Source organism: Budorcas taxicolor, chromosome X (genome assembly GCF_023091745.1).
Source record: "Budorcas taxicolor isolate Tak-1 chromosome X, Takin1.1, whole genome shotgun sequence".
Lineage (NCBI taxonomy): Eukaryota > Metazoa > Chordata > Mammalia > Artiodactyla > Bovidae > Budorcas > Budorcas taxicolor.
The window spans coordinates 65,898,126-65,921,985 of record NC_068935.1 but is presented as its reverse complement, the minus strand read 5'-3'; the positions used below and the strand labels follow the sequence as shown (position 1 = coordinate 65,921,985).

At 36.8% G+C, this 23,860-nt stretch overlaps 1 protein-coding gene across 1 annotated transcript in view; it reads right to left on the bottom strand.

Moving 5' to 3' along the window:
- The window catches only part of CHM (CHM Rab escort protein), a 237,326-nt gene that overhangs the window by 56,083 nt on the left and 157,383 nt on the right, over positions 1–23,860 (bottom strand). The window contains exons 9-12 of the mRNA XM_052662673.1: positions 23,103–23,180; positions 13,195–13,299; positions 12,719–12,782; positions 3,752–3,848 (exon numbers count right to left, since the gene is read on the bottom strand). Of these exons, the coding sequence (XP_052518633.1) occupies positions 3,752–3,848; positions 12,719–12,782; positions 13,195–13,299; positions 23,103–23,180 (344 nt within the window). The remainder of the gene's footprint in view (positions 1–3,751; positions 3,849–12,718; positions 12,783–13,194; positions 13,300–23,102; positions 23,181–23,860) is intronic.

The window sequence follows — 23,860 nt, the reverse complement described above, 5'->3', positions numbered from 1 at the left end:
CAATGAAGGAAATTATAAGCAAGGTGAAAAGACAGCATACAGAAGAGAGAAAATAATAGGAAATGAACCAACTGACAAAGAATCAATCTCAAAAATATACAAACAGCTCCTGCAGCTAAATTCCAGAAAAATAAATGGCCCAATCAAAAAATGGGCCAAAGAACTAAACAGACATTTCTCCAAAGAAGACATACAGATGGCTAACAAACATGAAACAATGCTCAACATCATTCATTATCAGAGAAATGCACATCAAAACCACAATGAGGTACCATCTCACACCAGTCAGAATGGCTGCTATCAAAAAGTCTACATGCAATAAACGCTGGAGAGGGTGCGGAGAAAAGGGAATCCTCTTAAACTGTTGGTGGGAATGCAAACTGGTCCAGCCACTATGGAGAACAGTGTGGAGATTCCTTAAAAAACTGGAAACAGAACTGCCATACGACCCAGCAATCCCACTGCTGGGCATACACACCGAGGAAACAACAACTGAAAGAGACAAATGCACCCCAGTGTTCATTGCAGCACTGTTTACAATAGCTAGGACACGGGAAGCAACCTAGATGGTCATCGGCAGATGGATGGATAAGAAAGCTGTGGTATATATACACAATGAAATATTACTCAGCTATTAAAAAGAGTGCATTTGAATCAGTTCTAATGAAGTGGATGAAACTGGAGCCTATTACACAGAGTAAAGTAAGTCAGAAAGAAAAACACCAATACCGTATCAGTTCAGTTCAGTTCAGTCGCTCAGTCGAGTCCGACTCTTTGTGACCCCATGAATCGCAGCATGCCAGGCCTCCCTGTCCATCACCAACTCCCAGAGTTCACTCAGATTCACGTCCATCGAGTCAGTGATGCCATCCAGCCATCTCATCCTCTGTCATCCCCTTCTCCTCCTGCCCTCAATCCCTCCCAGCATCACAGTCTTTTCCAATGAGTTAACTCTTCGCATGAGGTGGCCAAAGTACTGGAGTTTCAGCTTTAGCATCATTCCTTCCAAAGAAATCCCAGGGCTGATCTCCTTCAGAGTAGATTGGTTGGATCTCCTTGCAGTCCAAGGGACTCTCAAGAGTCTTCTCCAACACCACAGTTCAAAGGCATCAATTCTTCGGTGCTAAGCCTTCTTCACAGTCCGACTCTCACATCCATACATGACCACAGGAAAAACCATAGCCTTGACTAGACAGACCTTAGTCAGCAAAGTAATGTCTCTGCTTTTGAATATGCTATCTAGGTTGGTCATAACTTTTCTTCCAAGGAGTAAGTGTCTTTTAATTTCATGGCTGCAATCACCATCTGCAGTGATTTTGGAGCCCCCAAAAATAAAGCCTGACACTGTTTCCACTGTTTCCCGATCTATTTCCCATGAAGTATATTAACACATATATATGGAATTTAGAAAGATGGTATGATGATCCTATATATGAGACAGCAAAAAAGACACAGATATAAAGAACAGACTTTTGGACTCTGTGGGAGAAGGTGAGGGTGGGATGATTTGAAAGTATAGCAGTGAAACATGTATATTACCACATGTGAAATAGATCACCAGTCCAGGTTCCATGCATGAGACAGGGCGTTCAGGGCTGGTGCACTGGGATGACCCTGAGGGATGGGATGGGAAGGGATGTGGGAGGGTCTTCAGGATGGGGAACACATGTACACCCATGGCTGATTCATGTCAATGTATGGCAAAAACCACTACAATACTGTAAAGTAATTAGCCTCCAATAAAATAAATAAATTAATTTAAAAAAAGAAAAGATCCAACAGTCATGGCATATAAGTCCCAGAAGGAGAAAGAGTGTTTGTTGAAAAATACTCAAAGAAATAAAGGACAAAATTACACAAATTTGAAAAAAAGATACAATCCTGCAGATTTAAGAAGCTGCACAAATTTCAAATAGAATAAATCCAAAGAAATAAATGCCAAGACACATCATAATCAAAATTCTAAAACTCAAAGACTAAGGAGAAAAATCTTGGATGTATACTTGTAAGCCAAAAACCATTATCTATGTGGCAAAAGCATACACACATTGTACCAATGTCAAATTCCTGGTTTTGATATTGTACTATAATTTGGTAAAATGTAACTAATGGAAAAAATTAGATGAAGGATACATGGGACCTCTGTGTATTATCTTTGCAAATTCTATGAATCCATAATTAAATGAAAATTTAAAAAAATCTATTTTGACCCAATAATTCCACTCAAAAAATCTTACAAAAAATAATTGATGCTCATAAATATTTACTTATAAAAATGGCTGGTTTTTATAGGACTACTAAGTAAAATTTTTCAAAACAATCTCAACATCATGGGATTAAATAAAAATGGCATATCCATAATCATTGAAAATTATATCAGAATTACAAAAAGAGTTTTGCTGTATTAAAGTCTTTTTAAAAGGCAGGTTATAAACAGTATATAAATAGCATTGCATTTTACTGAAAATATATATGCATATACATCTAAAAAAAGACAAATACAATCAAGTATTTATCATTCCTAAGGAGAAGGATTACAGTAATTTTACTTTTCTTTTTTACATCTTCCAAATTGTCAGCAGTGAATATATATTATTAAGACTGGGAATATAAAATATTTCACATAGAAAAATAATCTATAAAAGTAAATTTTAAAAAATAGTCAGAAACATAAAATAAATGCAATTTATAAAATCCAAAATGAGTGCAGTTGCATATTTTATATGCTAACACAGATAAACTGACACACACAAAAAAACTGGCTAAAGTAATAGGGTGAAAATAATATGGTAAAGATTTTCCTATATCACTATAAAAGGAGAAAAACTTGAGCTACTTTTTCAAATGGAAGTTTAGGATTATAGCAATATTGGGTAAGTTGGCTTGCTTCTCCCTGTTGGCATCACGCTCCCACTTCTCTTTGTTTGACCATGTTTTTACCTTCTTTTAGGAAGCAATAGTCCTACACTTGTAAGCATAGTCAAATCAGATTAGTCTTCAGCTTTTCATAATTCATGTTAACAGTTGTAGTAAAACTCAATATAAGTTTACAGAATTTAAAATAATCGTAGCTAATGATACTGTTATGTTTTCCTTCTAAGACTATCTAGAGCCTAATTTGTCAGTACCTCTCTTGTGATATTTTAATAATCTGCCTCTTACAGCTACTTCAGTATTTGTCATATCTGTCCCACTAGACTGGGAGTCCCCCAAATTCAGGGCCTATGTTGTATTCATCTTTAGCTACCCTGATATGCCTACCAGAGCACACTGCACTCAGCTAATATTGTCTTGTTTCATTGGATGTGCAGTAAGATTATGAATACTTCAGATCAGGAATGTCAACTGTTCCTTAATAATCCCTATGAATACACAGTTTAGGTCTAGGCATAGCGATGGCCAATGTACACTTGCTTATTTTACTTACTGAAACATCTTTAAGAAATATGTTGTAGGCAGCATGATAACTGACAGTGTTGAGACAGAAATTTTGATACACACAGGTAGAAGAACAGATAGATAGTTTAACAACGGTGCATGTGAAGATTTAGTTTTAGAAATGTTCAGAGGCAAGGGGAAGGTATGAAATGACTTACTGTATGACTTCCATGATATGAACAAATACTATGAATTAAAAAATATATATATATGTAGCGAAACTGTATTAAATCCTGACAACCATAAGAATAGCTGTCCCCCTTTACTTTCTAAACAAACACAGAAGACAACTACCAGACTCTACTGTGCTTACATGAGCCTTTCATGCATGTCATTGTTGATGAACATAACTCAATGACTCGAACAGCAAAAGTTCCTGGTTCCTCTGCTGGCACTGTCAAAATGGAAATCTAAAAAGCAGAAACAAAATATCAGACATAGCTGTTAGATCTCATTTTCATTCTTTTATCATTAGAGCAAACTGAGTGTCTTTTTTCAAACACTCACTGATGTTTGCAAAACTTTAGCTGGTGGGACTGAATTTTAGAACAAAATTTGAAACATAAAGCATGCACATGTGTCAAATTATTGATATATTTACACATGATATATACTACAGTCCTAAAATTCATGGACAATAAATATTTCAAATTATCTTTAATATTTATTAAATCTTTCACTTACTACATATTTTCAAAAGATGTGATTAATTACTTCATTTGTTCCAAAGGTTTAAACAATTTATTGTGCCCCCCCCCAAAAGGCACAATAAAGGGACAATTCATTATTCTGAATTGTATGCACTTCATTGTTTCAATCACAGCACATTAAATTAATTTTGATTATTCATAATGGCTAAAAATAGAAGTTATAGAGTACTAAAAATTTGAAATGTTACCTAAAAAAAAAAATGCAAAGATACTAAAACAAGCAAAGCATATGTCAACATATACCAAAGTACAGCTAAACAAATACCAAAATATTTCAAAATGAATAGCTTCAAATTAATTTAAGGACTCCATTAATATGCAGTATGCTGTGCTAGGAACCACTAATATGCTATACAGCTTTATATTTAAAAAACCTTAAATTACCATCAGGTAAACATTTCTCTACAGAACCAAAACTTCAATACCAATTCTCAATTTAATCTTCAATCTGAGGAAAATATATTGTTTTGTATAGGAAATACTGCCAAAAAATAAAGCCTTACTTGTAATTTTACCTGTGAGCATTTAGATTTTAACTGGCAACATCATATTGATAGCCAACAGAGGAAATGCTTTTAAGTTCTAAAAATAAAATTTTTTTGATAATCATGACCTTCTTACTATCACTACCTGTATATACATTTGGAGATTTACAATGTCTCAAAAACTGTGTTCTCCATATTCCTCAACTCCTTTTGCTGCTATGATAAAAAATGTCATACTGAAGCATTAAAGAGAGAGCAGCCAGTAAAACATGGATGTAATATTGTGTACATGTGTGCTCAGTCATGCCAGACTCTGAGACTCTGAACTGTAGTCCACCTGATTCTTCTGTCCCTGGGATTTTTCAGGTAAGAATACTGGAATGCATTGCCATTTCCTCCTTCAGGATTTTCCCAACCCAGGGATCCAACTCACATCTCCTATATCTCCTGCACTGCAGGAGGATTCTTTACTACCATGCCACGTGGGAAGCCCCTAATGTTGCATAATTATTATCAAACAATTATGACTAAAAACATGTATAACTGAAAAGGTATCTTAAGGATTGGACAAACATTTAAGTACTTCTTTTGTTTCTGACAACTATCATGTATAATCAGTGACCCCCTACCACAGTGTCTTCTGTCTCAACTCTTGAAAAGGTAAATATCTTAAATCACAGAGAGATTATAAAAGCCATCAAAAGGTAATTCCTTCAGTCCTTGAATAACCCTTTCATAAAATGTACCTAAACCAACAACTACTCTTTCCTCTCAGTTCAGTTCAGTCACTCAGTCATGTCTAACTGTTTGCGACCCTAAGGACTGCAACATGCCAGGCTTCCCTGTCTATCACCGACTCCAGACCTTGCTCAAACTCATGTCCATTGAGTCGGTGATGCCATCCAAACATCTCATCCTCTGTCATTCCCTTCTCCTGCCTTCAATCTTTCCCAGCATCAGGGTTTTTCCAATGAGTCAGTTCTTTACATCAAGTGGCCAAAGTATTGGAGTTTTACCCTCAGCATCAGTCCTTCCAATGAATATTCAGGACAGATTTCCTTCAGGATTGACTAGTTTGATCTCCTTGCAGTCCAAGGGACTCTCAAGTCTTCTCCAATATCACAATTCAAAAAAAAAATCAATTCTTCAGTGCTCAGCTTTCTTTATAGTCCAACTCTCACATCCATACATGACCACTGGAAAAACCATAGCCTTGACTAGATGGACCTTTATCACTTTATCAGTAAAGTGATGTCTCTCCTTTTTAATATGCTGTCTAGGCTGGTCAAAGCTTTTCTTCCACGGAACAAGCATCTTTTAATTTCATAATTGCAATCACCATCTTCAGTGATTTTGGAGCCCCAAAAATAAAGTTTGTCACCATTTCCACTGTTTCCCCATCTATTTGTCATGAAGTGATGGGACCAGATGCTATGATATCCATTTTGTGAATGTTGAGTTTTAAGCTAGGTTTTTCACTCTCCTCTTTCACTTTCATCAAGAGGCTCTTTAGTTCTTCTTCACTTTCTGCCATAAGGGTGGTCTGTGTATCTGAGGTTATTGATATTTCTCCTGGCAATCTTGATTCCAACTTGTGCTTCATCCAGCCCGGCATTTAACATGATGTACTCTGCACATAAGTTAAATAAGCAGGGTGACAATATACAGCCTTGAAGTACTCCTTTCCCAATTTGGAACCAGTCTGTTGTTCCATGTCCAGTTCTAACTGTTACTTCTTGACCTGCATACAGATTTCTCAGGAGGCAGGTAAGGTGGTCTGGTATTCCCATCTCTTGAAGACTTTTCCAATGTTTGTTGTGATCCACAGTCAAAGGCTTTGGCATAGTCAATAAAGCAGAAATAGATGTTTTTCTGGAACTCTCTTTCTTTTTCCATGATCCAGTGGATGTTGGCAATTTGATCTCTGGTTCCTCTGCCTTTTCTAAAACCAGCTTGAACATCTGGAAGTTCACGGTTCATATATTGCTGTAGCCTGGCTTGGAGAATTTTGAGCATTACTTTACTAGCGTGTGACATGAGTGCAATTGTGCAGTAGTTTGAGCATTCTTTGGCACTGCCTTTCTTTGGGATTGGAATGAAAGCTGACCTTTTCCAGTCCTGTGACCACTGCTGAGTTTTCTAATTTTGCTGGCATATTGAGTGTAGCGCTTTCACAGCATCATCTTTTAGGATTTGTAATAGCTCAACTGGAATCCCATCACCTCCACTAGCTTTGTTTGTAGTGACGCTACCTAAGCCCACTTGACTTCATATTCTAGGATGTCTGGCTCTAGGTGAGTGATCACACCACTCTTTCCTCTAAGTCTCATCAATTTATTTATGATTCAAAAATTTAAAAAGAGAAAAAAAGAAAACATATAGGAAACAAAAAACGGCAGACCAGATATACATTTTAGACTGATCTCTCTGATGTCTGTGTAAGAGAACAGATTTAAAGGAGACAAGATGAGAGGCAGGGCAATCAGTTAGAAGGAAGAGGTGATGAGTTCTGAAACGAGAGCAGTGAGAAGAAGGACCGAGAGGAAAGCAGAATGGTGCAACTTCTAGGAAGTATACTGACAAGGACCTGGAGGGTCACGACATGTCTGAGATGGGAGCAGATGTTGGAAGGACGTCAGAGCTTTCATGGAACTAGGAAGCACTGGATGAGCAGTTTTGAGAGGGAAGATGGTGAGTTCAGCTCTGAGTATGTTCAGTTTGAGGGGTCCTTGGGAATAGATGTCCAGTAGGAAATTTGGCCTTTGGGCTAACAGTCCCAGGAGATATAGACATGGAAGGCTATGCAGAGTTGGAAATCATAAAAGTACATGGAGTCAAGTGGCAAGCATGCAGAATAAGAGGTATGGTAGACTGTACTCAGAACTCTGAGGTGGCCTGATATTTAAGAGGAGGATAGAGCCCACAGAGGAAGCCAAGAGGAAATAGCCAGACAGTTATGAGGAGAACCAGGAGAACAAAGTGTCAATGATAGCCAAACGAGTAGAGTTTCAAGAGAAAGGGAACTGTCAACACTGTCAAACATACCAGAAAATACTTAGGAAACAAACCCCAAAAATGTCCTGTGGTCCTGACTAGTATGAAGTTATTAATAAACTTACAAAGAGAAGCTGTAGTAGGAATTTGATAGTAGGAGCCAAGTTGGTCTAGAAATAATGAGAGGTAAGGAGCTGAAGGCAGCAAGCAGAGATACCATCTCAAAAATATTGATAAGGGCAGGGGAGAGATTGGATATAGCTACAAATAGGTACAGACACAAAGAGCATTTTTCTTTTTTTTTTTTAAGTTTTTGGAACAGAAAATGATAATACATGTGTACAAGTTGAGGGGAAGGTGCCAATAGTGGGGAGAGGCTGAAGATGTAGGAGACAGAGCAGGCATACAGGGTGGTGTGGGCACATGCGTGTGCCAAGGGTGCTGGTAAAAGGGATTGGCAATGGATAAGGAGGGGAGCTCCCTCATTAGTCTCTATGCTTGTGTATGTAAGTTGTGGGTGGTGAGGCAGGAGATCAAGGGCCACTGTGCTTTGGAGGTGTCCTTACTTTCTTCAGCAAAGTGACGGGGGAGAAGTTAGAGGGCTAAGGGTGGGTAAAAATAGTGAAAACTTAAGACTAGCTCTGAGGGGAGAGGGAGCTGTCTAAGGCCAGTGAGGAGCCAGCTGTTGGTAGGTACTCAGGGTTCTGCTAGATGAGGTTGGTGCCACCAACACTGTGGTAGTGCCAGTCTATCTGGTTGTATAGTTTTCCCAATCAGCCCTTAGTGTTCCAAGTGTAGATCTGAGCTTCATCCAGGGATGGGACTTTCCTCTGTGGGTACAGAAGAACATTACATGGGAATTGAAGGTTTTGAAGGAAGAGCAGTTCGTAAGATCTACCATGTGATCTAGGACATGGAAAAGGAAGAGGGCAGAAGGGAGCTGGTAATCTGGGAGGAAACAGAGGGAACAAGGAACTGTAGGTCTCTCTTCACCTGTCAATGAGCAGGCTGGGTGGGGGTAAAAGAATGAAAGAGCTGAAAGGATCAGAGCAGATTAATGTTACTGTAAACCCATGACCTCCAGACTCAGCTGGACCCCTCAACACTGCCCAGTCGTCTGACCATGAGATAGGTCACTTTCCACAGTGATTATTTTACTCCTTTCCTTGAGCTCTGACCCATTCCCATACTCACACCCCTATTCTCAGGAGACGACCTCAACTTGCAACTTTTAAAAGAAAATAGAACCCACTGGATAGGAACTCCCAAGTTTACAAATGTTCCCAGATTCACTCTTTTTTTTACCCTTTTTAAAAAATTTTAATTCGGTGTTAGTTTGATTTTTTCTCTTTATTTTTTAAATTATGAAAGAATGATAACACATTTATAGGAAATAAGGAAAATAGAAAGTTACATACAGTTCTACTTTATATTACAAATATTTAAGTAGATAAATTAAGATTTTTGGAGTTTCAATATCAAACTCTCAAAAATTAAGAAAATGAATATACAGAAAAGTAGAAGGAAAAGCACCATGAACTAATTCACCATAATTAACATTTATACAATTTTCACACAACAGCAAGATACAAATTCTATTCAAGTTCCCTCAGACTATAAACTAGGAGACACTGAAACATATCCAGGGACATGAAACAAGGTGCAAAAATTTTATCGTCTAAAGGTATTAAAATCGCACAGAGTCTGTTCTCTTATCACTGTGAAAATAGGCCAGAAATCAATACCAAAAGATATTTGGAAATAAGCCACATATTTTTAAGCACAGTGTGACATTTACCAAGAGAGATCTTTGACTTAGCCATTGAAAGCCTCAATGAAGTTAAAAGACTGAAAAAACACACATGGTGATTGCAGAGAATAAAGCAGATATAAAGCAGAGAATAAATGAGAAATTAATATCAAAGATACTTAAAAAACACCATGTAGGACCTCCCTGGTGGTCCAGTGGTTAAGAATCCATCTGCCAATGCAGGGGACAAAGGTTCGATCCCTGGTCTTGGAAGATTCCACATGCTGCAGGATAACTAAGCCCATGCACCATAACTACTGAGCCTGTACCCTAGAGCCTGTGGCCCACAACAAGAGAAGCCACAGCCATGAGAAACCCATGCACCAAAACTAGAGAGCAGCCCTCACTCACTGAAACTAGAGAAAGACCACATGCAGCAACAAAGACCCAGCACAGCGAAAAATAAATGAATAAATACATACAATTAAAAAAACAAAACACATATTTGGAAATTAAATGTCCATTTTTAAATGATGGGTGTATCTAAGAAGCCATAAAAAGGAAAATTAGAAAATATCTGTAACAGAACAAAAATGAAAAATGAATTACCAGAATTTGTGCATGCAGTTCAAGGTGTTCATGCATTAACCCTCTTATTTCAAAGTGTCACATATCCCATCTAAGGACAATGTTTCTCACCTATTCTCTGAATTTCATCTCCCCTAGCCTTTATCTGGACCATGCTGCATCAGTTATCTTCCTTTTCTTCTGGGAATCTTCAACCTCTCCTCTGCTGACCCCATTCTCATCAGCTGAAATACACTGTAACACTTCAAAGAAATGCTCTCTTCACTTCCATATCCCTCAGCAGAGATCACTGTCCTCTCTCTTGCTCTTCCCAGCTTAGCTTCTTCAGAAGTGTCTTTGTTTGCTCTCTTCACTTTTCTGCCTCTGTCACTCTTCAACCCATTCACAAAGCTTATGGTTTACTGGGAGATAGACAAGTAAACTGGCAATTACAGGACAGTATGATGAGTGATACGATTTTACAACTTCTTGTTCACACTTGCCATGCTGAACTGTCCTTCCTATTTATCTGTCTGTATCTGTATCCGCAGGCTTCCCTGGTGGTTCAGTGGTAATGAATCCACCTGCAATGCAGGAGACATGGCCAGAAAAGTGGCTTAGGTGTTTTGCTTGGACTGTGAAGAAGGCTGAGCACCAAAGAATTGATGCTTTTGAACTGTGGTGTCGGAGAAGACTCTTGAGAGTCCCTTGGACTGCAAGGAGTCCAACCAGTCCATTCTGAAGGAGATCAACCCTGGTATTTCTTTGGAAGGAATGATGCTAAAGCTGAAACTCCAGTACTTTGGCCACCTCATGCGAAGAGTTGACTCATTGGAAAAGACTCTGATGCTGGGAGGGATTGAGGGCAGGAGGAGAAGGGGACAACAGAGGATGAGATGGCTGGATGGCATTACTGACTCGATGGACGTGAATCTGAGTGAACTCTGGGAGTTGGTGATGGGCAGGGAGGCCTGGCGTGCTGCAATTCATGGGGTCGCAAAGAGTCGGACACGACTGAGTGACTGAACTGAACTGAACTGTCCATCTCTATGTTCTGTTGTATGCATGGGGCATGCTCAGTACCCTGCTTTTGCTCTCAACACCTTGTGTTTGCTCCAGGCTCTTCAAAAGTGACAGTTGGGTTTTTTGGTTTCTTTGTATCTTTTGGGTCCAGAAATTGTCCCAACTGTGTATGAACACAGTTTAGCCCCATATAGTCTCTCTGTATTTTTTTTTTTTTTAAGAGAGAAGTCTGAATTTTATTCTGGGCATAATAGGAAATCACAAAAGGATTTTCAGCAGAAAAGACACCATCTGAAGTATATTTTTTGTTTTGTTTTCTTTTGATGTTTTGTTTTTAATTGACATTTTCATTGAGATCACTGTAGATTTACTTGCAGTTTTAAGAAATAATACAGAGACAGCATGTGCTTAATTTAGTTTTCCCCCAGTGATAGCAATTTGTGCTGATCAAGAAGAGGTGTGTCCAGGTGCAAGCACTGCAGCAAAGGGTCCTACATCTCAGCCTGTCTCATTCCCCCTGAAGGATCTACACCCTTACTCTTAAGGAGTAATCAGTGGTAAAGAATCTGCTTGCCAAGCAGGAGACACAGGTTTGATCCTTGGGTCAGGAAGATACCCTGGAGGAAGGCATGGCAACCCACTGCAGTAGTCTTGCCTGGAGAATCCCATGGACAGAGGAGCCTGGTGGGATACAGTCCATGGGGTTGAAAAAGACTTGAACATGACTTAGCAACTTAACAACAAAAGACAATCTCTATCCTACAGAGGGGACAGATGGTATCATGGTCAGCACTATCTCCTCAGAATCTAGCACACCAGCTGACATGTGAAAAGTACTCACTCTCTGTTGAATGATTAAATGAAATAATTTGCACCCACACTTAAAACTAACATATCTGTTTAATAAAATAGAAAGTTTCCAACTTAAGGAAATTTCAGAACCTATCTTAAGCAGTAGCATGCAAGTTAGATCTAACATTCATGCTTACTGAGTAAGCTGATTTTATCAGTCCTGTAAACTGTTGTCAGAAGGAGAAGGGGGCATTCGTTTGGAATTTAGGTGTTCAGATTAAGGAAAAACCAAAGGTATAAACATTCCGCTGATGGAATCAGTGGTTATGAGGAGGAAGAGGGTACCAAAATGAACCATGGTGATGAGGAAAGCCTGAACTGAAAATGCATGCTGATGCTCATTCACACTAGGCCTCTAACAGTGAACTTACCACCACTGCTATAGGACTGGTTACCATTAAGCCTTTTCCTTCAAGATTTTTGTTGTTGTTGTTCAGTTGCTAAGTCATGTACAACGCTTTGCAACCCCATGGACTGCAGCATGCCAGGCTTCCCTGTCCTTCTCCCAGAGTTTGGTCAAATTCACATCAACTGAGTTAGTGATGCTATCTAACCATATCATCCTCATCTCATCCAAGATTTTTAAATGTTTCTAAATGCTTTTCTTCCCATAATAATATAATTTCAATTTCATAGTTTAAAAAAAAAAAAACTAGGATGATTTCAATATTCCTAGAATAAATCTGTTACATAAGATGCAGTTAGTTGTTCCACTGGAAGGATATCTTTAAGAAACCAAAATTATTACATAATTGCCATTATGTATTTTTAAAATGCATTAAATGCATTATTAGCACATATTTTTTAATATATTTTATTTCACCTGTATTAATTTACAACATATTACCATGTAGATTAAGTTAGCAACATGTTACCAACAAGTACAGGACTAGAATTACCTGTTGATCTGAATCTGTTTTGAGAACAGATCTATCTGTAATCAAGACTGCCCTGGAGATCTGCCTGTAATGCAGAAAAGTTAATCAATGACTCAGATTCCATGGATAAATCTCATTTATATAGCTATATGACCACCATAAGGTATGTTTGAAAGATTTAAGTCATGATAAAAGTGTCACCTCCCCAAACCAAGTCAAATTCTGCTTTAATCTTTTTTTGGCTCAGGAAAGGAGGATGTGTGACCTGCAGACAGACCCCAGCTGATGCGATGGAGTCAACATTAGGCTAGGTTCCCTTCAAACCAGAAAGAAACCTTATAAGAAAACAGTGGTAACACACTGAATATATCTTTGGTTTGGTATACATTTGCATCTTACTTAAAGAACAAAACCATATAGAACTGTCAATGTAACCACACAGATGAATTTCCCTAAGTTTTACCTTCCCTTGCAGAGTGGCTGGAGGGGTGCCTTACCTGTATTGCACATGTGAGCATGTGTTCTCAGACAAATAACTGTCTTCCACAAGGAAATGCTTAGAGATTATTCTCTGACCATACTGATCTATGATTGCTTTACATCTACAAAGAAGATAAGCACAGAAAAAAGTTATCATTGATGATTACATAATAAAGAAAACGAACATAATCAGCTAGCTACCAATCCTGAATCTAAAACTAATTTGTGAAAAGATTTTAAAATTGCCCACAAGTACACATTTTTGACGCAAAACTTAAACTGCAGAATATATATTCTTGTTGCTATTTTGAATCATTTTAAACTATTAAGTGTGGACTAGAACTTAAATATTTATTCTGAATGCTATTAATAGTAAGAGGAAAGTTAGGACAACTATTATGCTATAAGCTTTTCTAATGTTTAAGAACATAGAATTTTCTTTGTTTAGAACATAGAAGATTTTTCTTTGTTTAGGCTTTTTTTTTTTTAACAGATCTAAGAAAAGGGGGAGGAAAAGTTGATTAAGTATCTTGTTATATTATTTACAGCCTATAAAAGCCACTAAAGGCTTGTTTTTCTGTTAAGTGTCGCTTTCTCTTTTGTTCAAGAATAGCTATTTTGCAACAAGTGTGATAATGTTTTAAACCAAAAAAAATGGGGGGAGGGATAGAGCTTTTTTAATATCTGTTTCCACTTTACTTCAGAGGATGATCATAGAAAGACTGTTTTCAAGTGCTGTTTCCAAATAAAGAAAACACTTATGCATGGACATTACCAGGTCTCTGTCATCTGATATGTGTTGGGACCATGAATCATATAGAACCCTCCATTGACCTTCTCTCAGTGTGTCTAGATAAAATGATGAAAATTAGAATCCATCTCCTTGCAGTGCCACAAGTTATAAATGTACTTTATAGGGTTCATTATCCAAACTAATGGACTAAGAGCAACATCCTTGAAATGGATTTACCAGCACTGACAAAGACAGTATGCAATATTTCAGGAACTATATGCAAATGTCTACATGTTTCCTATATATTTTTATTATGGAAATAACACAATTTACTTTGTCATAGCTTTCCTTTTGAGACTAGAATTATTTTATTTGAAAAACACTTATATGTTACTCCTCATAAAATGCAAACAAGTAATTTCAAACTGATGCCATATTTAAAATATATTAGCATAAATTAAAATATGCTACCCTAAATAAGATCTATTTTTTAAAAAGAGCTATATAACAGGCATAAAGGCATTAACAGTAAAATGACAAATACCCAAGACCAATAGTGAAAGGAATTTAATGTGTATTTTCCTAAAGGTAGATTATGATATGCTGATATTCTTGAATAAATGGCATGACACTGCCATCAGGCTGAACTATATCTTGTGATGTTAGATACATATATTTTTAATCAATTGGCTATATATTAGTAAATATATCAATATTTATGTGATTTTTTTCCCATATCACTTCTACTTCCTTTCTCTTTCTCAATTATATTTCTATGCATATCGCCTCACATTTCATCAAACTAGAGCTCCTGCTTTATAAAATACTTAACTAACTAAAGTATTTATATCTATTTTAAAAAATAAGTACTTAGCGATGGCACCCCACTCCAGTACTCTTGCCTGGAAAATCCCATGGACACAGGAGCCTGGTAGGCTGTGGTCCATGCGGTCGCGAAGAGTCAGACACGACTGAGCGACTTCTGTTTCACTTTTCACTTTCATGCATTGGAGAAGGAAATAGCAACCCACTCCAGTGTTCTTGCCTGGAGAATCCCAGGGACGGGGGAGCCTGATGGACTGCCATCTATGGGGTCACACAGAGTCGGACATGACTGAAGTGACTTAGCAGCAAAATCAGAAAGGCAAGTTAGTCTCCTGGTTTGTTTTTATTAATTTTTTTTTTCTTTTTCTGGACCATGACATGTGGCTTGTGAGATCTTAGTTCCCCAAGCAGGGATCGAGCCAGGGCCTCTGCTGTGAAAACCGCAAGCCCTAACCACTGGACTGCCAGAGAATTCCTTCAAGTCTTCTGTTTTAAAACATTCATACACAATTTAAAACACAAGCCACTTTGGCAAGGGAAAAGAGAAATCTGTTGATCCATCATGAAGCATCAATCCCTATTTGTCCTGCAAACACTGACAAGCCTCTTTCTTACCTTTAACTCAGAGACTATAGAAAGTCAAGAGGGAATGATCTGGGCAGAAAAAAAGAGGCTGTTAAAATCTTCTGTATTTTGACAAGGATTCAGGTTATACAGATTTATCATTTGTCAACACTCAGGTAATGAGCACTTAATATTTGGGTACTTTACCACGTGTAAATTTTATATCAGAAGAAAAAGCTATAAACAAATATTAAACTCTAGTTAATGATACACATACTGAAGTATTTAGGGGAAATTGTACTGCTATCTGGAATTTACTGTGAAATTTACTGTGAAATGGTGAATAGGTGAACAGAGGGATAAATATTTGGGTAGACATATGATTAAGCAAGCATGTTAAAATGTTAATTGTAGAATCGAAGTTGTGGATATACAGGTGATCACCCTGAAATTCTTTCCATTTTAGTGTAGAGTTTAACATTTTCACCATAAATTGGAAGAGGGAGTGATATTAGTATAAACCCTGGACTCCAATCTAAGTCTTTGGAAAGGGCTCCCATTTAAGTAAACCACATAATTAAACCTGGCCCTGAAGCTTGTGGAGATCTCCTTGCTTATAGGTTTCCAAACACTAACTGGGCTGCTTTTGTGATAGCTATAGCTTTGGTGAAAGGCAGACAGTGATTTCATAAGTTATGGTATTAGCACTACTGGGGATCATTCAGAAGGGAAGGATGGGTATGGAGACTGGGGAGCTCAACTATGCAAGGATAATATGCCAATAAATGTGCCTATCTATGCTGGAGCTTCTGGATTAAAAAGTGATTCTCACAGGAGGAGGAGGAGGAGAAGGAAGCAAATCAGAATCACACCTGGGGGACTTTTTCAAATTATAAGCACCCCTGGAGATTCTGATAAGCTCCCAAATCCCAGGGAAGAATCACCATGGAGTGTGTCACAGCTACTATTGTATCTTTACACTATCCTAGGTGGAAAGTCAAGATTATTGCTATAGAAAAAAATACTGATTTCTGCAGAAATTGAGGTGACAGTCACATATGCCTAGTCAGCCTGATAGATGATAACAATACAACTTACCTGATAGTCTCATGCTAAAGTACTAAGGCTCTAGGCCTGAGCAAAGCTGTTCAAACCAAGACACATTTAAGTAAGTGATAAGATCTGTTTTCCCCTCAGATACTTACTGTCATATATTAGGCCTAATTGGGAGAACAATGAGGAAAGAAATACAGATTTGGGACCTAGACTTAGACTTTGCATTATAAAGATTAATATAAAAATTATGACATTCAAGTAATGGGAAACAACAAAAAGACATTAAAATAGCTTCTGTTCACCCCTCCAACATGAACTTGAGGAAGACATTAAAGATTAACAGCATTCTGAATTTAGTTGAGGACCTTGCTGAGCCCCATAAATAGTAAATTGAGGAGGAACATGATAGGAGTTCCCAGTTACAGGGTGCAATGACCAAGCTGATCATAAGAATCAGTGAAGCCAGACAGAACATTTCTAGAGTTGAGCTTTCTAAATCACAACAGTTATGCAGTTCTTGGTTCAATAACATGAGGGCACAAATAGCAAAATTATGGTAAGAAAGAAAAGAATCAGCAAGATGAAAACTCTTTATCTGGAATTTGGTCCAGGAGATAAAAATATTAAAACAGGTATCCATTCTCTATAATACATTAATTAAAGGGATTAGAAGATTCCCAGTAACTTAAGGAAACAAAATAATCCCCCCTGCTCACTATGCCCTTTCAAGCTTTCTCAAACATATTATTTCAAATGCCACCTTTTCAATGAAACCATTCCAAAACGCCTATTACTCATTTTTCTTTGGTAAATATCTACTTCAACAGTCTCAAACATGATTATGACTCCAAACCTATGGCTTGGCTCTTTGTTGTAATCAATCCCAAGCTCTGTATTCATATTTTTAACTATTATCTACTTTTTTTCTGGAGAGACTCCAAATGCCTTTTTAACCTAGCATGCCCCAAACCTGAATTCTTCATGGTTCCTCACCTGCTTCCCTTCTTGGAAACCCTGTCTCAGTTAATGGCATGACCAGCAGTTACTAGAGTTTCCTTAGCTTAGAAATCTCTTTTCCCACAGCTAATCTGCTACTCAATTTTGATTTCACCTTATAAAAACTTCTTGAAACTAGCCTTTCCTCAACATCTCCACTGACACTGTCCTAGACTCTTGTTAAAATTAATAAGATAATGAATGGATTGTTAGCATGCTGGTAGTTTATTTGTTAAACATAATGTTTATGCCATATGTGTGTGGCATAACAACTATGTACCAAGCACTGTTCTAAGAGGTGAAAGCTTGGTGGTGGGGGGAGCAGCAGAGTATTAGGGAATGTTCTTTGGAGGAAGTGATACATTAGCTGCTTTAAAAGCAGTTAAAACCAGTTAAAGCAAGCAAATAAGAACATTTCAATAGAAGCTCAGCACTTGCAGGGGAACAGAGGCAAGTAAGAGAAGTACAAGGAACCAAATAGGGAGAGAAGACATATGAACTGAGAGAGGCAGGCAAAGGTCAGACCCCAGAGTCTCACGTGTCATGTTAAAGGGTCTTAGACTTCATTCTGAAGTGATATAAAGTCACTGAAGCTTTTTACATAGGGAAGGACAGAGCCAGATCTGCATATTGAACAGATTTTAATGTATAATTATCTAATTAATTTATTTGTTCTTTAATGTACCCTGGTAGACTCTAAGCTCCATGAGAACAAAGACCATGATTATCTTGTATTGTGCTGTAACTCCAGTGCCTGGCACACAGATGACAACTGTGCATGGATGACTGAATACATGATGGATGATGGAAGTATTCAATGTATGTGAATAGTGCAGAAACAGAAACAAAGATTACAGAATCTCTGATTTTGCAGGTAAAGAATCTCTTTCCATCACAGTGCTTCATCCAAATCACTTCTAATTACAGAAATGGAATGTAAAAGTAACAAATCTAATCTTGTTATTCACCCATTTATAACTATATTACCATATGTAAAATAGATAGCCAACGGGAATTTGCTGTACAGCTCAGGAAACTCAAATAGGGGCTCTGTATCAACCTAGAGGGGTGGGATGGGGAGGGAAGTTCAAAAGGGAGGGGATATATGTATACCTATGGCTGATTCATGTTCAGGTTTGATAGAAAACAAAATTCTGTAAAGAAATTATTCTTCAATAAAAAAATAAATTAAAAAAAACTACATTATAATCTGAAATACCATTAATTATAATCTGAACTCCTTAACATAGCACAGAAGGATCTTCCCAATATATCTCCTCTATGGGATTCCAAAGTATTCAATTACATTAAAAACTACTATTAGCTAACAGGTACTAAGCTCTTGCTATATGGATTCTACACACTTTATCTGTTCAATTAATACTCATAATAACCAAATGAGATAAGTACTGTTGTGTCCCACTTTAAAGATTAAGAAACTGAAGCAAAGAGAAGTTAAACAACTTGCTAAAGTTCACTCAACTAGTAAGTGCGGAAGCCAGGGCACAGATCTAGGCCTACATGACCAGAGCCTATAATCTTTATACACAAGGGCAAGATTCATGTTTTATTCATCTCTTTATCCCCATAGCAACTAGCATGTGATTGGTAGAGGTTAAGTATCTAGAATATTACCACTACCATCTTGCAAATGGGACATAATAAAATACGAAATTCAGTGATTTTCTTATTTAATGAAAAATGGTGTTAAGAATCAGTCACCTCACCCTGAGTCTAACATACTATTTATTACTAACTTCCAAATACCTGGGAAAGGTACAGTTATTCCTGACATCAGAAAAAAAAAAAAGATATCTTCAAGAAATAGTAATAGCAGGAAATCTAGTAAGAGAGACAGCTGAAGTTCACAAGAACACTAGCTGAAGTAATTAGATTCAGACTATTGGTTACAGACATGTCTGGCCCAGGTCATCCATACCCTACGCTAGTATCAAATACTGCATTGCTAAATGGTGAAATCAAATTTACAGGAGTTATACATGGTCAGCATTCCTACAAAGGAAAAGAAAGCTGCTCAACAGCATTCAGTGTTTCCCAAAACAGTCAACAGAGGGCTTCAGTATTAGAATTTAATGAGAGTGTATAGAAAAGAACTCCTGATACATACGTCCTCTAAAAATTAAGAAAGCAGAGTCAAGGATAACACAGCCAAGAGAGCACAGTCAAAGCAGATCTCAGGAAAGTACATTAAACAAAAATAAAAAATAAGATAGAGCTCAAAATAAGTATGAATTTAGTTACATATTTCATATTTCTCCTCTCAAAGTTTGTACAACACTTTGATGTATAATCACCATGCTAAACTCAATGCTATGATCATTTATGCTTCTATTTGCTTTCCTCAATGAAAGGTGAAAAGAAAAGCACAAAAAAGATATCATCAAGTTTTAATCTTCATTTTTTTAACTTAAATCTATTGAGTATAATGGATGATAGGAACCTGCCTTGATTCTGGGGATACCATAGCAGTGAGATCCTGCCTTTCCTTACAGGTAATTTACAATCCTATGGGGGGACCTGAGTTGCGGGGCTGGCAGAGGGTTCTGATCTAGTCTGTGGGATCAGAAAATAAACTTAGACCTCTGAGGTCTAAGCATGAGGTCTAAGCACCTGAAGCATGGGTAGCTCTTAACCACACCAAAGAGGAAAGAGGATGCCAAGTGTTCCATACAGAAAAATAGGGGAGACAAGACAATCTAAAACCATATGGAGGCAAATGAGACAAATGCAAACGTTTGCAAATTCCTTGATTAATAAGCCTATAAAATTCAGAATAAACAATTGTTTGAGTCAACCTGGATTGCTTAAAAAGAAATGTATGCTGGATATGCCCAAATATAAACTCAAGGATTTTCCCTCAAAAAATTATCCCTTATTTATATTCAAATCCTGACAAAATATCTATTACTGGTAGGTCTCTCAATTATTTGATTTTGAATGACAAAGTAATAGTATTTGGGAAAGATAAATTAGCCTGAGTCAACTTCAGTCAATACTTGCTTTAGATGCTTATAGAGAATCTTTAACTTGATACAATGGATTTTTAGTGAAGATATGAATTTACAGTTTTGAAGTACTGGTTGTTTCTTAAAAAGAAATTTTTTAAAGATCACTTATACAATTTAGTATAGTGAGAATACTCTACATATCGTGAATATTATAAATGCAGGTCAAATTTTTAACTGTCCCACTATTAACGAAATAAATATTTATGGCTTGGAATAAGTTTTCCAATATGAGAATCATACACAGAATACAAAATGGCTATATCATAAACACCCCAAGATGGACAATAAAAAGATAGTCATTGGAAAACTGACATTCTAGTAAAGTAATAATAAACAGTATCAGTAGCCATTTTGCGATTTCATTTACATTCATTAAAACAGACACATACAACCTGTTCTAACATTTTTTTAAATTTTTCACTGGACTGAAGATTACCCAATATGTGAGAATGGACTATATTTGGGCATATAAAACATTTTAAGATAATTTATTTCTAAGTACTAAGGAAAATTTAAGTATTTTCTAAGTACTTTCAGTAACTCAACTAAAGCATGTCATATCTGGGAGGAGACCTGAAAACTACCACAGAGTCCATCTAACTCATAGCCAAAGGAACTGGCCCAGAGACAAGTGACTTGCCCACTGTCCCTCATGGCAGTGACAGAGTTCCCGGTCTCCTTTTACTCCAGGGTTACCTGACCATTGCATGCCTTAAGAGTTGTTAAAGAATAATTATTATGTTTAAGGTCTTTCTTCTACAAAGATACAAAAGAAATGAATTAAGACCTAGAGTGCCTAGTCCATCATGGAACATAGTACCAGTGGCTAAATCTTGAACTTTACCTTACAGATCAGTGTTTCTCAGTTTCATCTAAGGAGTACCTACATAATATTCAGCTGGAGGTGTTCCTTAAAACTGCAAATTTCCTGGGTCCACTCTAAGCACAGTATCCAATTTCACTCTGCCAGCATGAGGCACAGAAATGGGCATTTTGTTTTACAAGTTTACCTATTACCTAGTGATTTACAGACACATTAAAATTTGAAAACTACCAAACTTTGGTCTTTAGAGCCTGAGCCCTCACCTATCTGTTGCAGTCCGAAATCTGCAGCAGACCACAAAGAAGAGTTCCTCTATTTAGAGTTTGTAATAAGAACTAAGTCAAAGTTAAGGTAAATGCAGCCTTTAGTGCAACAGATGCTTTTTACTGTACTAACAGATCCTTTAAGAAAAACAAAAAACAAACATGAGCCATGCAAATTCTTCATGTCACTAAGAGTAACCTGTAGGACTGGAATGAGACCTCCAAAAGGTAAAAGGATCTAAGTAAATAAGCACCAAACAAGCAATTCATTATCTAGCTTTCCATCATGGATACATACTCATGCTTCAAAATGAATGCATAAGGGAAAATGACTCTAAGAATCATAAAGACAACTATTCCTTCATGAACCTCCAGAGAGCCCTCACGTATCAATATATCTTGGGCCTGTGGGATAGATTTTTCACTGTAGATTATTAATGTTTCACTTATGTAGTACCTTTCTGTTAAAGTGCTAAAGATAATTATATGCTTTTAAACCATGTGTCTATTTTATCTTATACTAGATAATTACTTTGCTTGTCTAAATATTACATATTCTAGTTGAATTTGTTCTCCACCATATCTCAAAATACTAGTTATTGCACTATAACTGGCCTATAAGAAATTAACACTTTATGCTACTTAGATTATACAAAATTATTGTAAAATGAAAAAACAAAAAATAAATTTTATATTTTTAAGATTCTAGGTCTAGATATTAAGGCATTTTATGACCTGAACAATACTACTTCTTTATATATCCCTAAAAACAGTCACACAAGAGATATGGATCAGTAAATGCTTAAAAAAAGAAAAATACATAGCAATTTAAACAGCTCCTAAACATAAATAAAAAATAAAAAATAAAATTAAAAAAAAATAAATAAATAAACAGCTCCTAAAATTTGATGCAGTTAACCCATTTACATTTAAATGTAAAGCCCAGAAATTAAAAAAAAAAATACTACTTAGAGTAATTTAGACAAGAACACATTTTAGTAACTGAATAATAAATCCTAGAAAAATAAATCTTAAATATAAAAATGAACAGATAAAGAGATCATGTTCAGCCTTGTTTAAAAGTAGGTACATTCTTATTTCAGTCCTAAACCAGCCTGCAGGCCTGATACGGTTGTAAAGAAATTCATCCTCAGATAACAGGGCAGCATAGTTTATGACAACAATCTACCTAAAAATCATTAAAGTCTTTTCTCTTGGAGTGACATGCATTATCAGCAGAGATTAATCTGATGAGTCTTTAGGTGAGATCCATTTTTAAAAATGCAATAACAGAGGGCTTTGTTGTCATCTGATGAAAATCAATTAGAGAAGGTAAGGCCACAAGGAAAACTAACATCACTCATCACTCACCCCCGGCAGCTGAAATGATTTGTCTTCTGAGCTTGGATGATCAGGAGCTATAGTCATATTGCAGGGAAATTAATTTAGTTTCTATATTCTGAACTCACTTTCCTTGTTCTGGAGGATCTAAACACAAATTACTTTTAATCAAGGTTGATATGTTATTAATACCAAGGAGGATCTTTGAAGAATCATTTTTTTAAAAATCGACTTTAGCACTTTTCACTTATGCTTGGGGGTGTAAATATAGGAAGGTAACTTATATCATCCTTACTTTCCAGATTCTTTGTCCACAACAAGGCACTGTACTGAATGGCGAAGACAATAGATTCCACCAAACACTGCACACATTCTAGGAAGAGAATAGGAAAATGAGGATTAGAATTCTTGAGTTGAAAATTAAGGTAACATAAAGTTTTTTTAAATATTTAACATCTAATAAATTTAACTGGTCTTAGAGAAAAAAAGATATTGATAATTTATTATCTTTTCTATCATGGTATTAAGAATATCTCAGAGATAAGATTAATATTTTAATGCAGCAGAGGTATTAGTGCTAATAATACAACATGAAAACCTAGAATTGTGACCAAGCTGAAAGTATCAATAAGCAAAGCTCAGTTATCCCCCATTCCCAAACCAGCTACTGACTACCTAAGGTATATAGGCTACAAATAACCTCAGGAGGTGATGGATGAGACCCCTCCACAACAGAAGTGACCACAAAGAAATGCTAAGGGAAAAACAAGCTGGGAAGGCTCTGGAAATTTTACTTACCATAAAAGTAAGCACAAACTAAATCAGGAACTGAAAATCAGAGCAATAAGCACAGGAGTTAATGCTACAGAAGCTCTAAGGAGTTTGTCTAACTCATGAATCTAGGGGCTGGAGTTTTAATGCCCATGTAGGGAAAGGAGAGGCCTTAGGATTCAAACAAAGCAGGGAGTAGAGAATTCTCTACTCGCTGTAGAGAATAGAGAGTAGAGTAGTGAGAGAGTAGAGCAGAGAGCAGAGTAGTGAGATATACTCTAA